General features: G+C 33.0%; 1 protein-coding gene across 3 annotated transcripts in view; it reads left to right on the plus strand.

The window, feature by feature from the left end:
- Pten (phosphatase and tensin homolog) overlaps positions 1-21,090 on the plus strand; it is an 86,300-nt gene that overhangs the window by 57,308 nt on the left and 7,902 nt on the right. For all 3 annotated transcript variants that reach the window (XM_087184865.1, XM_021239126.2, XM_021239127.2), the window contains 3 exons: positions 11,903-12,044; positions 17,112-17,278; positions 19,422-19,646. In XM_087184865.1, the coding sequence (XP_087040991.1) occupies positions 11,903-12,044; positions 17,112-17,278; positions 19,422-19,646 (534 nt within the window). The remainder of the gene's footprint in view (positions 1-11,902; positions 12,045-17,111; positions 17,279-19,421; positions 19,647-21,090) is intronic.

Genomic DNA, 21,090 nt, shown 5'->3' on the forward strand with positions numbered 1-21,090 from the left:
ACAAAAACTATGCAGTATATATTTATAGTGTATAATATGATGTTTTGATAAATGTATACATTGTGAAGTGATCACCACAGTCAAGCTTCTTAACATCTTGATCATCTTACATAGTTAACCTCTCCTCCACACTGAAGTGAGAAATCTACTCATATCAGTTTTCAAGTATACAATACATTATTAACTGTGCTCACCATCTTGTCTAACTGAAACTTGTTAACCTTTGAACATCTCATTACTCTCTACCCTACCTCCTAGAAAATAGATTTTACAAAGATAGTTGATAATACTTATTTCTTCCTTTCAAATTTTTCGCTCTGTTGCCACCTCAAGCTCTATCTGAGCAAACAGCTTATTCCTTTAACTTTCTGTTCATGCTGCCATTTCTGTACCATGCTAGCATATATTACTCAACTGTGCTATGGATTTGGTCTCACAAAATTCTTATAAAATAGCATTTTAAAAAGCCCCAGCAAGTTAATCAAAAGCAAGCTTTGTATTTCTGAAGCTTGTTTTGAGAGTAAAATGTGTTTGAATAATAACCTGAATGGTGTTAGCTAGTAAAGTGTGAGGTTTTTTGATAAATAAAAGTCACTCTTCACTATACATATTCATAAACGTAGTTACAATTAAATTAGTTACAATTAGATAGAAAATTCTTTGATTATTCAGAAAATTTAAGACCGGAAAATCAGTGGCAAATTTAATTTTGTAGTACATTTGAAAACAAACTCTTGACCGAAATTTTACAATAACTCTCAGGGATCTATGTCTTTGGGTGGCATGCAAAAACACGTTAACATTTAATCCAAAGAATTTTTATACATTTCTCCATCTCCAAAAAGGACAAAGCCCAAACCACTCCAGAGAGATGAAAAAATTCATTTAGAGAGCTCTAGGGAGGAAGACTTCACAACTTTATCTGAAAATGTATTCTAGTTTTAATTATTTTTATAATGAGGCAAGTTCTTCAGGTTAGAGCAGTTTCTTCTTCGAAACCGAAATAGAGGTGACCATGTCCACTATTTTAAGCTGTGTAGTTGCATCAGCTCCTCAACCCTGTACATCTTCCTCATCTTGTCTTTTCTAACCCTTTGTCTTTATGACTTTCTGAGTTTTATATATAAGGATGCCAAAGTATTTATTGGTGAAAGTTCATAGAATTGAGTATTAGAAATCAGGTGAAAAGGTTTTCTTGAAACAAAGAATAGAAAAATTGTCTAATGAGCCAGAACACTATATTTAAGCAAGGGGCACTTGAGAACTTCATGTTTTATATATATATATATTTTTTTTTTTGCTTAAATACTTTTATTGGTACATTTTAGGTATACAGTACGTTTACATTTATCATTGCATGCTTGTACCTGTACATGATGTATCTTGGTTCTTATTTTTTCCCCAGTCCCTGTGTTCCCTTCACCCCTTCCACTCTTCCCTATTTACAAAGACTTTGTTTCCATTTTTTCCTTTTCTCATAATTTTTCCTTGTCCATCAACTGGAAACTGGATAAAGAAGATGTGGGTTTTTTTTATAAAATGAAGTACTACTCAGCCATAAAGAATGAGAAACTAGAGACATTTATAGCTAAATGGATGTACATTGAGGCCATACTCTTAAGTGAAATAAATATGACACACATGTAAATACCGAATAGTTTCTCTAGTGTGAGAAACTGAAAGTGTATAAGGATTAAAATGATTAAAACAAATAATTGATAATTTGGAATAGGAAGAAAAGGTCCAAAGGGGTAGGGGAAGTGGTAGGGGAAGGGGAAAGGAAAGAAGGGAAAGGAAAAATTTTATGCTTTTTAAAAAAATCTAATGAGGGCCGGGGATTTAGCTCATTGGTTCCACCACCTGCCTCGCAAGCGCAAGGTCCCGAGTCTAATCTAATGAAAGATATAAATGTTCTCCCACCATATAGGTATACAGTGTATATAAACACAAAATTTTGCTAATAGTTTTTAATTGCGCTGAAACTTTTTTAAAAATGTGGAAAGAACCTTCATTAGAATTTTATCTCCTTTTTTTTTTTTGGTACCAGGGATCGAACTCTGGTCCTTGTGCTTGCACAGCAGGCAGTGAAACCACTGAGCTAAATCCCTGACCCTTATCTCCTTTTTTCCATGCAAAAATAAGTGAGAGCAATGAATAAATCTTGTATACTACAAAAATTAACCAAAATGAAGCTTTATTTTGCTTAGTACTTAGCGGGCTTAATTAAAAGGGCTACTATTATTTAACTTAAAAAAATTTTTTTTTTGAGATGGGGTCTCATGGTGTAGTTCAGGCTGGACTTGAACTCATTATGTAATCCAGGCTGGCCTCAAACTTGAGGCAGTCCTCCTGGCTCACCTTTCCTATGTTGGGATTACAGGCATGCACCACCATGCTTGGCTTTAACTTTTAAAAAATAAGCTGAAAGTATGCTATTGTCTCTGACATTTTTGTAGGTTCTTGGGTGGGGTACTGAAGATTGAACCCAGGACCAAGCATATGTTAGGCAAGTGCTCCACTACTGAGCTATACCCCCAATCCTATGTCATCTTTAATATCTAATCCATTTTTACTTTGTTTTGGGTATTACAAGTTCTGAAAACCCTATTGCACAAACAGAAGAAGAAATGAAATCTGTAGATTCTTTTGCCCAGTGAAATCAGGCTTGTGGCAATAAATAGGAGCTCTTAGTTGGGCATGGTGGCAAATGCCTATAATTTCAGCACCCTGGGAGGCTGAGCAAAGGAGGATCACAAGTTCATATCCAAACTAGGCAAGTTAGTGACTTAGCAAGACCCTGGGTTCCATCCCCAGTGCTGAAAAGGAAAAAAAAAAAAAATGTTCCCTTCTGATAAATTCATGTTGCATCATTTTCTTTGCCTTCAAGTTAATGGATCATTTTTGGCAAGAGCTGTATTGTTAATGCTATTAGGAAGGAAAGGATTGTGACTCCATATTTCACTTTTAAGGTGAAGAGTTAAAAGAGTTTCTATTTTATTTACTGCATTATCTGGTTGTGGAATTTATCCTCCAAACATCATTGAACTTGTCTTGGGCAAAAAAAACTTCATAATTGCTCCCATTTCATGACAAAATCTCTCAAGAAAATCCTGGTTGAAAGTCTTGGCTTTCATGAATTCAGCCACTTTGACAACAAAGATTTTTCTTGACAAATCTTGCACAGGCTATGATTCAAAGCTTGGCAGTCATGAAGCAATAGAATACTTTTACAGTAGATTAGATTTCTCTCAGGATGAATGTGAGTCTGGCCATCCCAGTGCATATGGATGAACAAAGCAATAAGTGATGGTGGCATGGAGACCTTCTTTCTTCACCAGAGCAGCCAAACCAGATGTATTACCAGATATTAACGTGTATTATCTGCCTGTAGAATACTGAAACTTCTTCAAGAACAGTTTTCTTTTTTCTTTTTCCTTTGTGTTTAGCATAGAAATGTCACCATTTTGAAAATGTTAATGTTTTCTAAAGTTTCTGAAAACGACTCCAAAGTGGAATTATTCTTTGATTGTGTCACTATGCGTGCATTTGTTGAAAGCTAGTACCTAACTACACTAAGAAGTCATATGATGAAAGAAAATGGTACTTTCAGTCCTTTCATGACCTGTTTGATAATGTTAGAAAAATGTATCATTGTTTTTGGAATAGATGAAATTTTTTTTTTTTTTTTTGTACCGGGGATCAAACTCGGGTCCTAGATGAAATTATTTGATAGTAGTACTGTACATAGCAGTTTTACTTTTTTACTGCATGATACATGTATGTGTGACCATTTCTAAGTTTCCTGCCTTCATCACATTCATCTGTGTTGACTTTTTTGCTTGACATTAGTCTATAGCCTGATAAGATGTTTTATTCAGGGATTTTTTAAAATTTTATTTTTTATTTTTTGGTACTGGGGATCAAATTCAGGACCTTGTGCTTGTGAGGCAGGCACGGCACCACTGAGCTAAATCCCCAGCCCTATTCAAGGAGTTTTGAGTTGAGTTAAGTAGAGTTTTGTAATGGTCTAGACGTTTCTATGCTGGGCCTTCACATGTGCTGTCCTCTTTCTCTTCTCCCATACACACATGTATATATTCCCTAATGTAGGTGTTTCTTCAGAATAGTTGGCTATATGCTGCTGATGGTAAAAACTTACCATATGAGAAGCATTTGGGATATTGTAGCTCATGTTCAGAGATAAAAGGAAAACTCAAGGCTGCTTAAACTTTCTTTTATTTTCTCTATTTCCAGTTCAATTGAAATCCAAGAGAAGTCTCCATAATAAAAAAACGAGGATGTTTTAATTTGACAGTGGCAAGATACTTAGTCATCACTCAGTCTGTTAATACACTCTGTTCTGTTTTCCTCTAGAGTTGAGAGGATGTTTAATGAAATGACAAACTCCATAGGTTGTGAAGTAAGATCAGGGTGAAAAGACAGCTAAGTATTATGAAAATAAGTAGGGTCTATAGCAACATGTAGTAAAATGTATTAATACCTACTGCGTATGTAGAAGTGCTCTAGGCTTTCCATATTTTCCAGGTATCTCCTTTAAGTGAAGGTTTTGGGGTAATAGTAATTAGAAAATGAATATATATACAAAATATTAGGGATATACTTGGTTAAAAAGTGCCATGCTTAGCTGTTAGAACTCAGTTAAATAATTTAGCTGAAGTTGATCACTTTAGTGTCTTAGACTCAAATAAGTGAGATCTACTCTACCTAGCTCGTGCTTAATTAATATACTTAGACTGTTTTTAAATGAATTATTTATGAGCCCTAAAAGAGTATCCTGATGTGTTTCTACTATATCCTTCTGTTTATTTTATATCTATCTATCTATCTATCTATCTATTTATTTATTTATTTATTTATTGGTACCAGGGATTGAACTTGGAACCTTGCACTTGCGAGGTAGGCGGCAGAACCACTGAGCCAAATCCCTGGCCCTCCTTATGTTTATTTCTAAAAGGCCAAAAAAATTAAAAGATTTATTGAACAGTTGTATTTGCATTTTAGGTTGAAACAGCATTTGAAAGCTAAAATAAATAAAAGTCTAAAGATTATCCAGGCTCCCCTCTCCTCTTAGGAGTGTTCATTTTTATTCTAGGTGATAGTGATGAAAACAGGCCTAGAAAGGTGAAATGTTGTGATCAGTACTATCCAAACAGTCAATGACAGCAGTCAGAGTAAAATTGGAATTTCCTACTACATTTTAAAGTGTCTTTCTAAATTATCAAATTCACAAATCTTTTTTTTAATTTTTGGTACCAGGGATTGAACTCAGGACCTTGTGCTTGCGAGGCAGGTGCCAGAACCACTGAGCTATATCCCTGGCCCAAATTCACAAATCTTGAAGCTGCAAAAGAATTTTGAAATTGTTCAGGTTAATTAGTCTCTATGTAATTCTTCCTAGAAGGTTAATGCCGATGAAATAGATCTGTTTTGAGAAGCTCCTTGTTTTATAGCTTTTATAGAAGCTTGGGTTTAATGACTCCTAATTTAAGAGAAATGAGGACTGATTGGGGCTGTTAACAATGTAAATACATTGCTTCCTTAAGAATTTTGCAATTTAATTGTCTTACAACTTTCAAATATATCACTTGTTTATCTAATGGTTAGAGTGCTAATGTTGACAATGGATTTTAACTTTTTGTGAATAATTTTTCATCAGAAAAATTCAGCTGAGTATGGCAGTGTTATTAGGTGAAATCTTTCCCAAGAAGTATTGTTAATTAAATTTTTTGGCGGCACTGGAGATCAGTCTCCATGACCTTCACACAGAGCTACATCCTCAGCGCTTCTTTTATTTTAATTTTGAGACAGAATTGCTAAGTTGCCCAAGCTAGGCTCAAACTTGTGATCCTCCTACCTCAGCCTCCCGTAGTGCTGGGCCTGAAAAGTATCTTGAAATAAATACAGTTGATCACCTAAAGTAGTTTTATTCCTAAAATATCTGAAAATGTTTGTCTTCTGGCTAATATGTTCTTTTAAAGTAAGCCTGTGGATTGGCATTTTTGTAATTGTGAACCACCATTGCAGATGAACACTTTTTTTTAATCCACTTTGAGATTTATATAGGATTAAGCCCCCCCCCTTGTGGTACTGAGGACCCGAACCCAGAGCCTCACACAAGCATACTACTTTCAGCCAGAATTAATTTCATTAGAACTGTTTTAAATGTTATTTTGCTCATTTCCTTAAGTTTAATTATAGGGAAGCATTAAGAAACTGAAGAAAAAATTGTGTTCTGGTGACATTTTCATAGGAGCAGAATTTTTTTTCCTCTTCTTGTTTTGGAGAGAAAAAAGACAGTGGTCATGTTTTCATGAAGAAATTTTTGGTTTTAGCTGGTTATAGTGTTAGACACCTGTAATCCCAGCTCCTAGGAAGCTGAGGTAGGAGGATTGCAAGTTTGAGGGCGGTTTTGGCACTTTAGTGAGACCTTGTCTCAAAAACCAAATGAACAGATGCATAGAGGCACACAAACTGGGGATATAGCTCAGTGGAAGAGTATTCCTAGTTCAAGTCCCAGTACTGTTTAAAAAAAAATTGTAGATTTTGCAGAGACAATCTTGAAAATAATCTGATTTGGTCCTGATGTATTCTCAGCAGATGTGTTTCAAATTAGATGGTAGGGCCATTGGTACAGGCTGACCATAAATAGTGGCGTTGTTTTAGTAATGCCCAAATAACACTTGAGGGTTTAAATGTTGCAGAGAAGTCAAACAATTTGATACCTTCTATGAAGAAGTGTTCTTAGAATCAAGATTCCTGCTTGAGGAAAAACTATCTTTCATTCATTAATTTATAAGAAAAGACAGTGTAACCAGCACTTCCCTAGGAGTCACTCATTTGTATACTTGACATTTTGCTTTCCACCTCCAAGAAACACATGTTGCAGGATAATTTTTAGGGTTAGCTCTCATGTGTCCTGTGCTCTGTGCTGTCTGGATCTGCACTTGTGTTTCAGTGTTTCAGTATTATAATAGAAAATTTACACTTATTATAAATTATGAAGACAGTTAAAACATCATGAGAATGGTGGGAAGTATGTATTTGGAAGGATTTTTATAATGTGTATATTCGGAGGTTAACTTCTATTTTATGATAAATTTACCTAGAACAACTGCTACTTTCCTGTCTTTCCCTTACCTCCTTTACTCCAGGATAGTGGCAGGTAAATCAAGTTTAAAAAAATTTTTTTGGTCTTTTTTTTAAGACAAGGTCTCACTTTGTAGTTCAGACTGGCTTTGAACTCACTCTTGTGCAGGCTAGCCTTGAACTCACAGCGATCCTCCTGCCTCAGCCTCTCAGGCTCCTCAGTGCTAGGATTACAGACATGTGCCACTACACCTGGCAATTTGTGGGATAACTTTTGGAGATTTTTCATAGGTGAAAAAATAAGAGCTCAAAGGTTATGATTTCATTCAAATTATATATTTAGTGTACTTGCTGTTAATAAAACCCAGGACACCTGAGTAAAAGTCCTAGACTCAGATTCACATTTAGGTCCGGATCTTGATTTGAGTGAAAATATTATGTGTGGCAAGATTCTTTTCAGAAAATAGCTGATTGTATCTTGTAAAGTTGTTGTAGTGTTAGGAACATGTAAAGTATTGGCAAGTAGCTATAGTAACTACTGTTATATATTTTCATTGTAATAATAACCATTTATAAGAACCATGTTTTTTTCCTTTGTTGAATTAATGTTCTGTAATCTTATTGTGATCACTCTGAAGCGTAGATTTCCAAGCTTCAAGCAAACACTATTATGTTGAAACATCTACATTATTTCTAAGTTCAGAAGCACCAGTGAAAAGAGTACTCAAGTAGGAAATTACTTTTTAAATTGAGAAATTTAGGTTGTGAATTTATCTTAAAGAAGATCTCAGAGTATTGATGCACAGATACGAATGCACTCCATATCTAGTGTTGTGGTTTTAAGCTAATACTGTGGTCTGATAGTATTATGGTAGTATCGTAGGTCTAAAAGATATGTATAACTTATACTTTATAGTCTGCTTTTAAAGAAATTAATCATATACGAGAGATTTACATAAAACAACTCAGGCTTAAGAATAAAAGGTTGACTCACAATACATTAGAAAAATTTCAAAAGCAGATGACAGGACGTTAATGTCCAAAAAGCATAAAATCTGATCAAAAATGTCATTTTATGTTAAAAAAGGATATGCTCCACATGAATACCTAGCAGTTATGAAGTCATGTACTAAACTAACAAAATGGATTAAGCAAAACCTGAACAAAATGAAGAATTGATAGAAAAACAGTGATAGTAATAGTCTTTTATTTAAGGAGGCACAAAATAGGTAGCTGATTTGAAAATATAATAAAATTATATACATATATATATATATACACATATAGATATATATATAGCACAGGTATATATTTTTTCTATCATCTACAGAACAGTTCCAAGATTAATAATTCATTAGTCCAACTACAAAATCAGAACAAAACAAAAATCCTCACAAGTAGAAATGTATATACATCATTTCTTGATTATAATTCCATAGAGCTATAGTTATAGAAAACATTTTAAAAGTCTAATTTAAGCCTGTATGGAAGAATTACTACCATGTTCTTAGGTAAGTTTTGTATCAGTGAGGAAATACAGATTCATATTAGAGATTATTAAAGATTAATAACTAGAGATTAATAAAGATAAATATATAAATTAATTTAGGAACAGTAAACCACTTAAACTAGTAAATCTAAATACTGATTATATGAAAATGCCAAAAAAATTCAGTACATCTTGTTTAAAGTCCCCCAAGGAATGTGTGTATATGTGTGTGTATATAATATATTTTATATGATTGAATTATAGTATGTGATAAATTGTTCTTATTTGGGTGAACACCAGGATACCCTTTAACATTTGAATAACTGGTAATGTGATTGTTCTTAAACTTTGGTGAAATTATTCCAAGAGTAGTATAAAAGATAGACTGGAGAATAGATTTTCAACAGTTTAAAAACAGTTGTCTATGGCCAGATACCAGGAAGAAACAAGTAGGCCATGGAAAACCAGGACGGATTTTTGAAGTGGTACTTAGAGTCCACATCTGGATTTTGGCACTGAATAGATGTGCAAGAATTAAAGATGACTATTCTAAATGAATTTAATCTCTGATTGTCTTGTGTGCGCAAGTGTGCATGTGTGTGTTTGTGTGTGTGTGTGCGCGCGCGTGTGTTTGTCCTACCTGCAGGTAGTTCACCTGATGACTCACTGTATCAATCTGACCTCCAGTCTACTGCCTAGACCTTTGCCACAGAATTGGGGTTCCCTACTTTGTAAATCACTACTACTCTTGGAGCTTATTACTTTAGCAAGAAGAAGATGACAGGGTGGTATAGGGGCTGAGTGGAAGCTCTGAAGTTTGTAATTTTTGTTCAGCTGGTATTTACACGTTATTTACTCAGTGTTGGCAATTAATAGGTTCATGTATTCTTTATGTTTGTCTAGCACTTGCAAGTATTAACTGAATATATAAAGACCTGTATTATAGGCATACTAACAATCACTACTTGAGAAAACTTTGTGTACCATTGTATACAAACTTACACTATAAATGGAGATAAAGAGAAAACCTCTATCATCCAGAGAATAATAACTTGGTCTTATAAATTGGGTTTGACTTAAATATTTTTCATTTTATTTTTTGAGTAGATAATAAATTCATATGATTGAAAAGTTCAAATGGTTCAAAAAAGTATCCTTCCTATCCATTTTCCATATGTGTGTGTGTGTGTGTGTGTGTGTGTGTGTGATTGTGTGTTGAACCAGCTCAGGCTTGTCTTGAACTCATTGTGTAGCCCAGGCTGGCCTCAAAGTCACAGAGCTCCTCCTGCCTCAGCCTCCCAAGTGTTAGGATTATAAGCATTTGCTACCACACCCGGCTCCCTATTTTCCATCTGTTATTTCTCCCAACCCATTAGCAATTCTGAATTGTATCTTTTTTCTGGTTTTTTCCTTTATTTTACTTTGTTTTTTATTAATATACGTTTGTAGTTCAGAATGAGTACATTTATCATGGGGTGTTGGTACATGTATACATCACATCTTAATTCTTTGTTTGCTCTCCTGTATTGTATTTTGATGAACATGAATTACAAGTTGTTTGCTGAAATTATATTGAATAATGTATAAGAAAACATTTTAAGTTAAACTTAAATATTTTTAAACTTTAAGGATACTTTTTGTTTGAGAAAGGGTCTGGCCCAGGCTGTCTTTGAACTCTTGGGCTTGAGCAGTCCTCCTCCCTTTCCTCCTGAATGACTAGGACTATAGGACACTGGACTGACTACACATTGGGCCCAACAAAAATACTTTTTAGTGTTCATTTTTGTAAGAGTTCTTCAGGGCATTACAACTTGACCATTTTTTGAGAAAAACACATAGAAATTAAATTCAGGCTATACCAAAATAATATGTACCTTAAATATGGGTAGACTTTTAAACTGTTAATTAGTATTTGTATATAGTTTCATCCTGCTTTTATGTAATTGCATCTGGTATTTTGTCAAAATCCTGCAAAGAAAGAATGATACAAAATTGTCCTCACTTTTCTGAGAATACAAATTGGGGTTTTTTGTCAGCAATCAGGTTTAAGTCTTCTAGGGCCTTTACACTGTGGCCAAAAGCTTAAGTCATTTGTCATGATTTCAAGTAGTTTATATACATATTTTGACATTTTGTGTGTGTGTGTGTGTGTGTATGTACATGTGTGTATACTTGTAATAAAATCATGCTAATCCTTAAAAAATTCTGAAAATAGTATGTAGATACATCACTCTTGGCAGTTCACTATACCTGTTTTTAAATTCATATAAATATATTTTATACATTTCATTTGGGAGAAGAAAGATTTTGTGTCCAGAGTTTTGAGCAAGTAGGGAAGGTTTACATGAAACTAGTAACTTAAAGAGAAATGTTGGGAATTCTTTTTCCTCTTGAGTTTACTTTCAGTTTTTGCAAGTCAATTTTAACTGTTAGACTTCTTAATGTTGTTTATTATTTGTTTTGTATTAAGTTGATTTTTTTCCATAAGCCACATTGTGGAGTAGAAAAAAGCCTTAGAGAGATATTTTAATACTTCATTTATTCATCATCATTAGTGAATGTACTGAGTAGATTTTTTTCCTTAAATATCTCGGATTCCTCTTTTACATATCATGTGATTATATACTATAAGCATTTTTAATACTTAATATTTTCTAAAACATGTTTATACTTCCCTAGTTTCTTCAAAAGAGATATATGTAGCATAAGGACATATTTAGATCTGTAAATGGGTTGTTGCATTTCCTTTATGTCAGCTGAGCAATCCTGATTTTGTAGGGCTCTAAGGCTAGCATACTTTTTGTTACTACTGTTTTCTGCCTTTTAAAGGCAATATGCCCCTATTTAGTTTGTTCATTCTGATTCATTTTTGTTTGGAAAATAAGTAACCAAATTTGTGAGGAAGTATGTATTTAATAAGAGGCCATAAATCCTTGTGGTGGGGAGCCTTAGGTTTAAAGAGCATAGCTGTAGTGCAGAGTCATTTGACAAGTTATTTTGGATAATCAGTGACCTTTGCTTATTGGGTTAATGGGTCAGAGCATTGTTTTGATCTTTGAAAAATGAGGTATTATAACAATTGTGTTTTAAGGAAGAAAAATTATTCTGACATTTTCCCTTGTATTGATGTTGCTCTGATTTACTCTTGTTATTGAGCTGGATTTAAATATTAATCATTTAAGGTCAAATTTTAAGGTTTATATGTTCTTCAATGGATACAGCCCATTACAATAGCAATTTAGTGAAATAACTATAATGGAACTTTTCTTTTGAATTTGGCTTCTCTTTTTTTTTTCTGTTCACCAGGGAGTAACTATTCCCAGTCAGAGGCGCTATGTGTATTATTATAGCTACCTGTTAAAGAATCATCTGGATTATAGACCAGTGGCACTGTTGTTTCACAAGATGATGTTTGAAACTATTCCAATGTTCAGTGGCGGAACTTGCAGTAAGTGCTCTGAATTCTCATCCTTCCACATGTTGGAACACTTTTCTTGACGTATCTAAGCAGTAAAGTATATGTAAATATCTAAAAGAAAATTAACACATTTAAAATTTATGCAGGAGAGTATGTTTTTGAAGTATCTGAATTAGCTTCATTGTTCAGTTCATTAGGCCAAAGAAGCCAAGAACACAGGTTTTAATGTTCTTGAAGCCAAATTATATTTATAAAGGAAATTTTTTATGCTACCACCACCAAATGCAGCCTAAATTCTGGCCAGATGACTGACAAATCTGTCCCATCAGAGGTTCAGTTTGAGAATGACAGTGGGAATTCACTGGTCTTGGGGCAAGAACCAATTCTTTCATCTTGAAAAGACTAGATATTTACAGTAATGGTAACAAAACAGTAGGAGAGAGGTGGTAAAACATGTTAGCAAGCTCAAGTATGAGTAAAGAGTAGGATTAAATCAGTGTGTGGAGTATTAGAGAAAACCTGGATTTAGGTCTAAGTTTTAGTTCTAGATCAATCAGTAATGTATTGTTCAACCCCAGGCATATCATCTACATTTTTGAGTTCACTCATCTAGAAAATAGATAGTGAAATATGAAACTTTTCTGGATAAGAAGTAAATATAGACCACGTCATTGATGTCTGCCTCTAATTTATGTCTCTCTCATAGCCTAACCTCTTTTAAGCTTGCCTTAGTGATCCTAATCCTGTTCTGCTTCTATGCTATTCTTGGCTAGAGTTCTTAGCTAGACTGATAGGAAGCTTAATACCTGGATCCAAAGCAGGTGATCAAAGGAGAAGACAAGGAAGGAATTACTATCCAGCCCTATGAAAGATGAGACTGGCCTTTTTTGTTTTTTCTGAAACAATTTTGTAAGACTGGAATTTAAATACCATATGGAAGTAATAATGTTTTTATTTTTAGGAAATATATTTTATTAGAATTTAGATGATAATTCTGTAGTTTCTAGGTAAGATACCGCATTACTTTTTCTTTTAATACCTTTAGTATTGCTTCAGTGTTAGTGTGCATTGCTAGTCGTTTTAGTTTTTAGCTTTGCATTTTGAAAATATTTATGTAAAGGTTTTTTATTCCTATATTAGTTTATACTTAGAAAATTAATTTCCTGATATTGTTTTTCTTTGTCAGATAAATGCAATCACCCTCACCGAATCTTTCTTGTATTCTAGGAACAGGGCGACTATAATAAAGACCACTGTTTTATTAATACAGCAAGTTAAAGGTGTCTAAGGGACCTCAGTGATTTTTTTTAATCTTAGTACAGTTAAAAATGTTGCTGAGTGCAAAGCACTGGGCTGATGGAGGGGATCAACATAGGAACTTAACAGATTCATACAGGAGAGAGGAAAAGGAAGAAAAATTACATTTTTTCTATAGTATAGATACCAGTATAAGAGCTAAGCAAAAGGTATTATGGAGAAAATACCCAAGAGAAAACATTTACTTCAGTAATTTTATATAGTATAATTTTCTCACATTACTCTCTAGGAAAAATATCTTGTCAGTTCTACTCTGCCTGTCTATATTTAAGCCCTATTTTGTTTTTTTTTTGTTGGTCGCACAGTATTCCATTTACATTTCTAGGCTTAAAATTATTGACTGCTGAAGTCTTTTAAATCTTTTCCAATTCTCTGTTTATGTACTGCGATCTAATGTTAGGTTTTGAAGCTTTATTAAATACAAGTAATTATCCAATAGAGGTTGTATGTGTAAATTATAAATGCTATATTCACAAAAAGAAAGTTTTGGAGATTGTCAAAACAGTCTCATGAAGGAAATCCATCAGCTCTTTATTGAACATTGGAGAAAACATAATTTAACTTGGTAGGCAATAGGAAGTGGCTTGAACTGAAGTGCAGCAAAAGGAAATGAACTGGAGAAAGAAATATAATGACAGAATAGAATGGGAATGAAATATGTGACTGTTAGAGGATCTTAAATAGGGATGTCAGATTTGATTTGATAAATACTATAGTGTCATGATAACACTAGAAGCTTTAACCATGTTTTAAGGACAGTTATGTAGAAAGTTGTGATTGCAGGGAAAAGAAATAGAAGAAAGAAAACCAATAATGTGACTTGCCTTAAGCCACATGTGCTAGAGAAATCAAATAGAATTCATTTAGTTTTTCTTTTGCCATTTATATCTAAAGATTTTGTTAAATCTTTTATCTTGCTCAGATGGATGATTCATAGAAAAGAGAAAGAAAACCAAATGTAACATTTAGGGACATGAATATTAATATTAATATTTTGGCTTTAAACATGTTTTAAATCTGATGAAGGTGAACTGTACTCAATGGGTATTTCAGCATGGGTTTAAATCTAGGTGTTAGATAATATTTAATATTTTGGGAAGCATCAGGAAAGACTTATGTAAACATGATGTGGAGGTAGAGGATAAGAAAGATTAGAGGAAGGCAGAGGGTAAAGACTGAAACAAGGGGTCTGTAACCTGGGGTTCATAAAAAAACAGAATCAGTGAGAAATAAAGTATTTTCTGCAAAATTGTCAGGGATTAGCAATCTTTTTTTTTTTTTTTTTTTTTTGGTGTGTGTGTAGTACTTCAGATTGAACCCAGAGCCCTTCACATGCTAACCAAACCCTCTACCCCTGAGCTACAATCTAGCCCTTTTTATATCTTATTTTGTTTTGCTAAGTTGCTTAGGCTGGCCTTAAACTTGAGATCCTCCTGCCTCAACCTCTCAAGTACCTGGGATTATAGGCATATACCACAGTGCCTGGCAATTGTCTTAATATTTCTAAGTGAAGAAAAAGTTATTTGTATTCTGTATATAGAACTGTTAAACATGTTGAGGAGGGCTGGGGATTTAGCGCAGTGGTTCTGGCGCCTGCCTTGCAAGTGCAAGGTCCCAAATTTGATCCCTGGTACCAAAAAACAAAACAAAAATGTTGAGGAAGCTGATCAAAATGGTTTTCTCTCAGGATTATATCAGTATATGTATATATACAAGAAATTTAATTCTGATTTTTATTTACTAGATATAGATCTTCTCATTCCTTTAGGACACAGTCATGTATCTCAGAATTGTCTTAGGAGTCAAAAGAACCACACTAATTTTGGACTTCTGATAAGTTAGATCCTCTTAATCTAAAATTTGAAATTTATATTGTAGAGAAGAGTATTTTCCTTAGTGATTTCAGGAATTCTTTACTACTTATTTTTATTACAAGATTTTTAGTTTAGTTTTTATGGACAATTTTAAGTAATGGTGAATTGTCGTTAGCTTATGAATTGTTTATGTAACAATTCTAAACTTTTTAAATTTCTTTCTTTATTAGTACATGTTGGCAATATATAATGACCACATTCCTTGTGGGAAGTTGATACATGTATATAACAAATCTTAAACAAGTCTAACATTGTTGAAGACAACATTTTAGACGTAGTTTAGTTGAAATCTGGATTATACTATCAATTTTTTAAAAATCCTATAATCAGTGTTACCAGATTTTGAATTAATGGAGTTAACAAAATTATAAGGCATTTCATCCAGTTAATTTTATTACAGCTTTTACATCATGCCTTGTTCATTTGCTTATTTAAGTTAGATTCCAAGTGAAACTTTCAGTATCACATAAAGACTTGTAAAATGACTTATTGTACTTTGAAACTTTAGTCAAAGAAGTGAAATTTATTGAAAGATTGTTGGTGTAATATTTTCCTTTTGGGAGTGGCTTACAAATCCATGTTAGAAACACTCCCCTGCTTTTATCAAATATCCCATTTATTATGTGACAGGTCATGCTGCGTTAGATATTATGTAGTTAAATCAGTATGTGTTTATTAAACTAGAGATTTCATTGGTTTGGTTTTTGCCTTGTTGGTCGGTTTCATCTTGAAGGATAGTAATGCCTTGTGGTGCTGAGAATTTTATATCTGATTATATACACTTTTGGTTTTGAATTCTTTAGTATACTACACCTGAATTATACTTTGCCAAATTATCTAGATAAATTTAAATTTTTAAAGTCTGTCATTTCTATGATTAACACAATTAGTTATAAATGAATTTGTGTAGATTTAAAAATAAACATAAATCTGTTTCCACACTTTACACCTTTTAGTTGAATTACTGACATAAAAGTATGATGAATTTTGAGAGGTTATACTTTGCCAGTTATTTTAAAAGACATAGGCCAAAGCCAAAATGGTTGTTAATGAAAACTGAGTGTTTCAGAGGGAAGTTTTGCTGCTATTTTCACTTTAGGTCTATTGTGTTTCTTTACAGATGTCTTAAATCTCTTTTTTTCTTGTTTACCATGATGGTGACTTTCTATACTTTTAAAAATAAAATGTGGTCTAGAGGTAATAAGAATGATGGTTAGTATTTTTATAAATAGCTACACTTGTGTTTGTGGAATTTATTATAACCTTGTTATAGGTTATATTCTCTTTCCTCTTCTGATGATGTAGTAATTTTTATTTTGTGATTTTTGGCTCATGTTAGAGACATAAATACTATCATGAATATATTTTAAAAGTTACCATTTACACAGTTCACAAATGTGGTAGAAAATTCTTGAAATCATTTTTATGCTTAAAGTCATGTATGTTAATATTTTTAGCATAATTTTAATGTCCTAAGTCTAATCTTGGGACTTATTATTCCTGAAATAGAATTGACTTTCATACTAGGAACAGAACCTTATTTTGAAGGTTCGGATTGGAGAAAATGTTACATTGATTATACTTTATTTTTAAGACAGAGTCCTGCTATGTAGTTCTGGCTGGCCTTGAATTCACTAGCCCAGACTGGCCTCAAACTCATAGTGATCCTCCTGCCTCAGCCCTGCTTCAGCCTCCTAAGTGCTGGGATTATAGGCATGTGCTACCACGCCCAGCCTTATATTGATTATATTTTCAACACTTATTTCCATTGATGTTTAGGTGTGCAGATGAATTAATCTTTTGTGTACAATGCTGATAATTGATCATTAAAATAGCTAAGTTTGTGCAGTTTGACAGTTGAAGGTGATTCCTGTGAAATGATACTAGTATTTATTTAACCATGCAGATCCTCAGTTTGTGGTCTGCCAGCTAAAGGTGAAGATATATTCCTCCAATTCAGGACCCACAAGACGGGAAGACAAGTTCATGTACTTTGAGTTCCCTCAGCCGTTGCCTGTGTGTGGTGACATCAAAGTAGAGTTCTTCCACAAACAGAACAAGATGCTAAAAAAGGTTTGCACTTTGTTTTTATTGGGAAAATATCCAAAATAGCTGTGTCTTAAAGAATAACCTCAGATCATTTGTTTAAAGCCTTTGCTTAGGCAGAAGTCATTCTGTAACAAGAGATGAAAAGATATCTTTTATTTTATGAGTGAACATTTTATGAAGTATGGTTAGTGTTCTGTTGGATCTATAGATATTTTACTGTGGTATGAATGAAACATTATAAAGTTAGATGAGCTTGTTAGAAGGAAAGGCTATATGGTATTATATTGAGATGAAATTTTCTTAACATTAGTTATGCAAAAAAATTTTGTAAAAGTATTAAAGATTGCATACATACCCCCATTCAATAAATTATAATCCTCTTTAAAGGGTGTTTCATTAACTGAGAAGAAATCATAGATCATAAAATTAATTTTTTTTGGTGTATAGGTAGCAGTAAGATCTTCTCTGTGATCTTATGTAATAACATAAACCAGTTTTCCCCATCTCACTTGAGTTTCTTGAGACTGGGTTATTTTATATTTATTTCCCTGAGATTTGCTAAGTAGTATTTAGTTTTTTAGTTAGGAGAGAAATAGGTATGAAGAGGAAGTAATAAGGAATCAAAAGAAGTGGTATTATTTAAATATGCAGGTTTAGACAGTAAGATTTACATTTTACTGAGCTATATTTAGAGAAGCCAAGAGCTCATTTGTAAAACAGTCTTGGTTTAAAATTATTAAGTGTGAACAATTTCTAAGGTACAAAACTTTAGTAATGAAAGAAAAGCTTTGTGTAGTGTTACTGACTTTTAAAATATACTGGATAGTATATTGCCAATTTTTAGACATTAACAGAATGAAATAGGATTGATACAGTTTTCTTAATTTTTAAGTTTTTCTTTTGAAAGACAATAATAGGAAGTTTCACTTCCTACAAAAATTTTAAACACTGTACTTACTAGAAGAAATATAATTGCCTTTAGAATCTAAGTAGCTAAAAAAATCACAAAATGTTAAATTGATGATTATCTGTATAATAAAAGTTAACATGCATTTCCAAAATAGCTTTGAATTTATTTTTATTATTTTATTTTGTATTGGGGATTAAACTAAACTATGCCTCCAGCCCTTTTAAAAGTCTTATCTTAAGTTGTTCAAGCTGGCCTCAAACTTGTGGTCCTCCTACCTCAGTCTCCCAAAGCAGCTGGGATTACAGGCATGCACCAGGTTGAAAATATTACTTTTTGAGAATCCAAAAAGTATTAGCAAATATTTCAAGATTAAGATAGTTAGCTTTGAATGTCCCCCTCCTTTTATTCCACATTAGAATAGAAAGTTTAGATGGCAGTTAGGCACCAGGTAATGTGTCACAAGGCTATATGTCATTAACTGTCGGTTGATCATGCAGTTAATTTCTGTGTTGAGAAAGGTTTAAAGTGATGTTTTTCTGTTGTAGTTTTTAATTAAGAAGGCTTCATATTATTAGAGTAATTTTTCTTTTATTTGAGAAGGGTCTTTATATATATAGACCAGGCTAACCTTGAATTTATTATATAGCCCAGCATGGCCTTTGAACTCATAGTGATCCTCCTGAATCAAACTCCCAAGTGGCTGGGATCAACAGACATGCACCACCACATCTGGCATATTAATTTTTTTTTAAAAAATAGACATATCATAACAGAAATCAGACTTCTCTCCCCCGTTTTATTCTGAAAGTTGCCAAGCGTACATTGTCATATAAGAAAGTAGAACCACTTATGTTTGTTTATATTACTGTAGACATAAAAATGTAACTTCCTGCTTCATTAGGGAAGTTGTACTAACCTTCCAAGAACCTTTATTAAAGTAAAAGTTTTAAAGTTTTGTTATTGCCCCCCCACATACACATAAACTCAACATTTTTTAAATCTAATATTAGACTAGAAAAGAAGCATATTTTACTTATGATTTCAAAACAAAGTTAAACCAAATCTTATGAGATTGTAGTTTTGGTCTAAAATTTGAATAAAAGAAAAATCATAGTGAATGAGAATGCAACAGGTAACCCACAGATACATCGAATGATAGTTTATTTTGTTGACTTCTTATCAGTAAATGTTTTATGTAGATGACATATATTCTTTTTTTTTAAAGATAAAAAATTGGTCATTTCTTTTCTTTTTTAGGACAAAATGTTTCACTTTTGGGTAAATACGTTCTTCATACCAGGACCAGAGGAAACCTCAGAAAAAGTAGAAAATGGAAGTCTGTGTGATCAAGAAATTGATAGTATTTGCAGTATAGAGCGTGCAGATAATGATAAAGAATATCTAGTACTTACTTTAACAAAAAATGATCTCGACAAAGCAAATAAAGATAAGGCAAACCGATATTTTTCTCCAAATTTTAAGGTCAGTTAAAAACATTTTGGGGAATTGGTGGTGAAGTCTGTCCATGTGTGTGTGTGTGTGTTTTATTGTAGGTGTATAGTTGAAGACCTTGCTTGACTTATTTTTAAACTAAATTATGTGCTATATAGAAGCAATATTTATGTAACAATAACCTGAAAATTTTCTAATAAAATAGCCACATGTACAGAGAGTCAAAAAAGTTGGATTTTCCTTATCCTGTTTTTTTGTTGTTTGGTGAAATATGGCTTAAAAGTGTGGGACAGGGGTTAAGTGAGTGGAATATGAAGTAGGAATGGGGAAAGGAAGAAATAGATGAAAACTGGGTTGTTTGGAAATGATTTTTAGGAATGTTTTCACCTCTCCTGCTTTTTTGTCTTGTCTAATTCTCAGCTCCTCAGAGTGATCTTAAAAATAAATTTGATTCTATCATTCATGTTTACATTTTTAAAAGACCTTTTAAGTAAGGACCTGCATAATTTAGGACAGGACTACTTCCTTCCTCAACTCTAGCCGCATTCTCTCTTTGTTCCCTGACATTCAGCCACAGTGGTCTTGCCTCATTTCTGCAAAGTGGTACTCTTGTGGCTATGGTCTTTCCAGTTTTTATCCTTCTCTGGTACTCTCCACCCGAGCCATTCCTCTGACCCTCACATGGATGTCCTTCTCAGTATTTCTAGCCTTAGTTAGCTGCAAGCTCTTCTGCTCTGATTGTCCACCCCTATTATTCCCTTTTAAAATTCTATTTCCTCATGTCTTGGAGTTATTTGGTTTCATTTTTGTATCTGTATGTGGTATGGATATGTATATGTATTTCTATTTATGAACAAGAACACTTTTTTTTTTTTTGAGAAAGGTCTTGCTATGTAGTTCAGGCTGGCCTTGAACTCACTATGTGGTCCAGGCTAGCCTTGAACTCACAATAGTACTCCTTCCTCAGCCTCCCAAGTGCTGGGATTACAGGCATGTGCTTCCATGCCTGGCTAGACAAGAACTCTTGAGTTTAAAAAAACCACACTTAAAAACATTCCTAAATGGTAGTTTGCCATTTTTCTTTCCCTTTCCTATTTCTTCAACTTGATTTTTTTCCTGTTACTTTATTATATTTTAAAATTTTTCATTTTTAATTATTTTTATAATGGAACAAACCTAACCATAGCTGATAAGCATAAGAATATTGCTATTAATATTTAAAATAGAGGAGAGCTTAAATATTTTAAAAATAAAAATTGATCTAATTTTAAATGCTTTTGAACTTTAAATTTCTTCTGTTTAGAAGTTTCCATTACCATCTACAGATTTTCATTTCCTTTCTTTCTCTAAATCTATTTTTCTTAACCATTAGCTTTTAAAATGTTTCCTTGTAGTTTTGTTTTGTTTTTATATTGCAAGAAGTTTTACATTTGTGATTACAAATATAAATTATGTTGGTTATCAGTAAACTGAT

The sequence above is a fragment of the Heterocephalus glaber genome, unplaced genomic scaffold (assembly GCF_053883595.1).
Source record: "Heterocephalus glaber isolate CG9 unplaced genomic scaffold, H.glaber_assembly_v1.0 deba00001497, whole genome shotgun sequence".
Lineage (NCBI taxonomy): Eukaryota > Metazoa > Chordata > Mammalia > Rodentia > Bathyergidae > Heterocephalus > Heterocephalus glaber.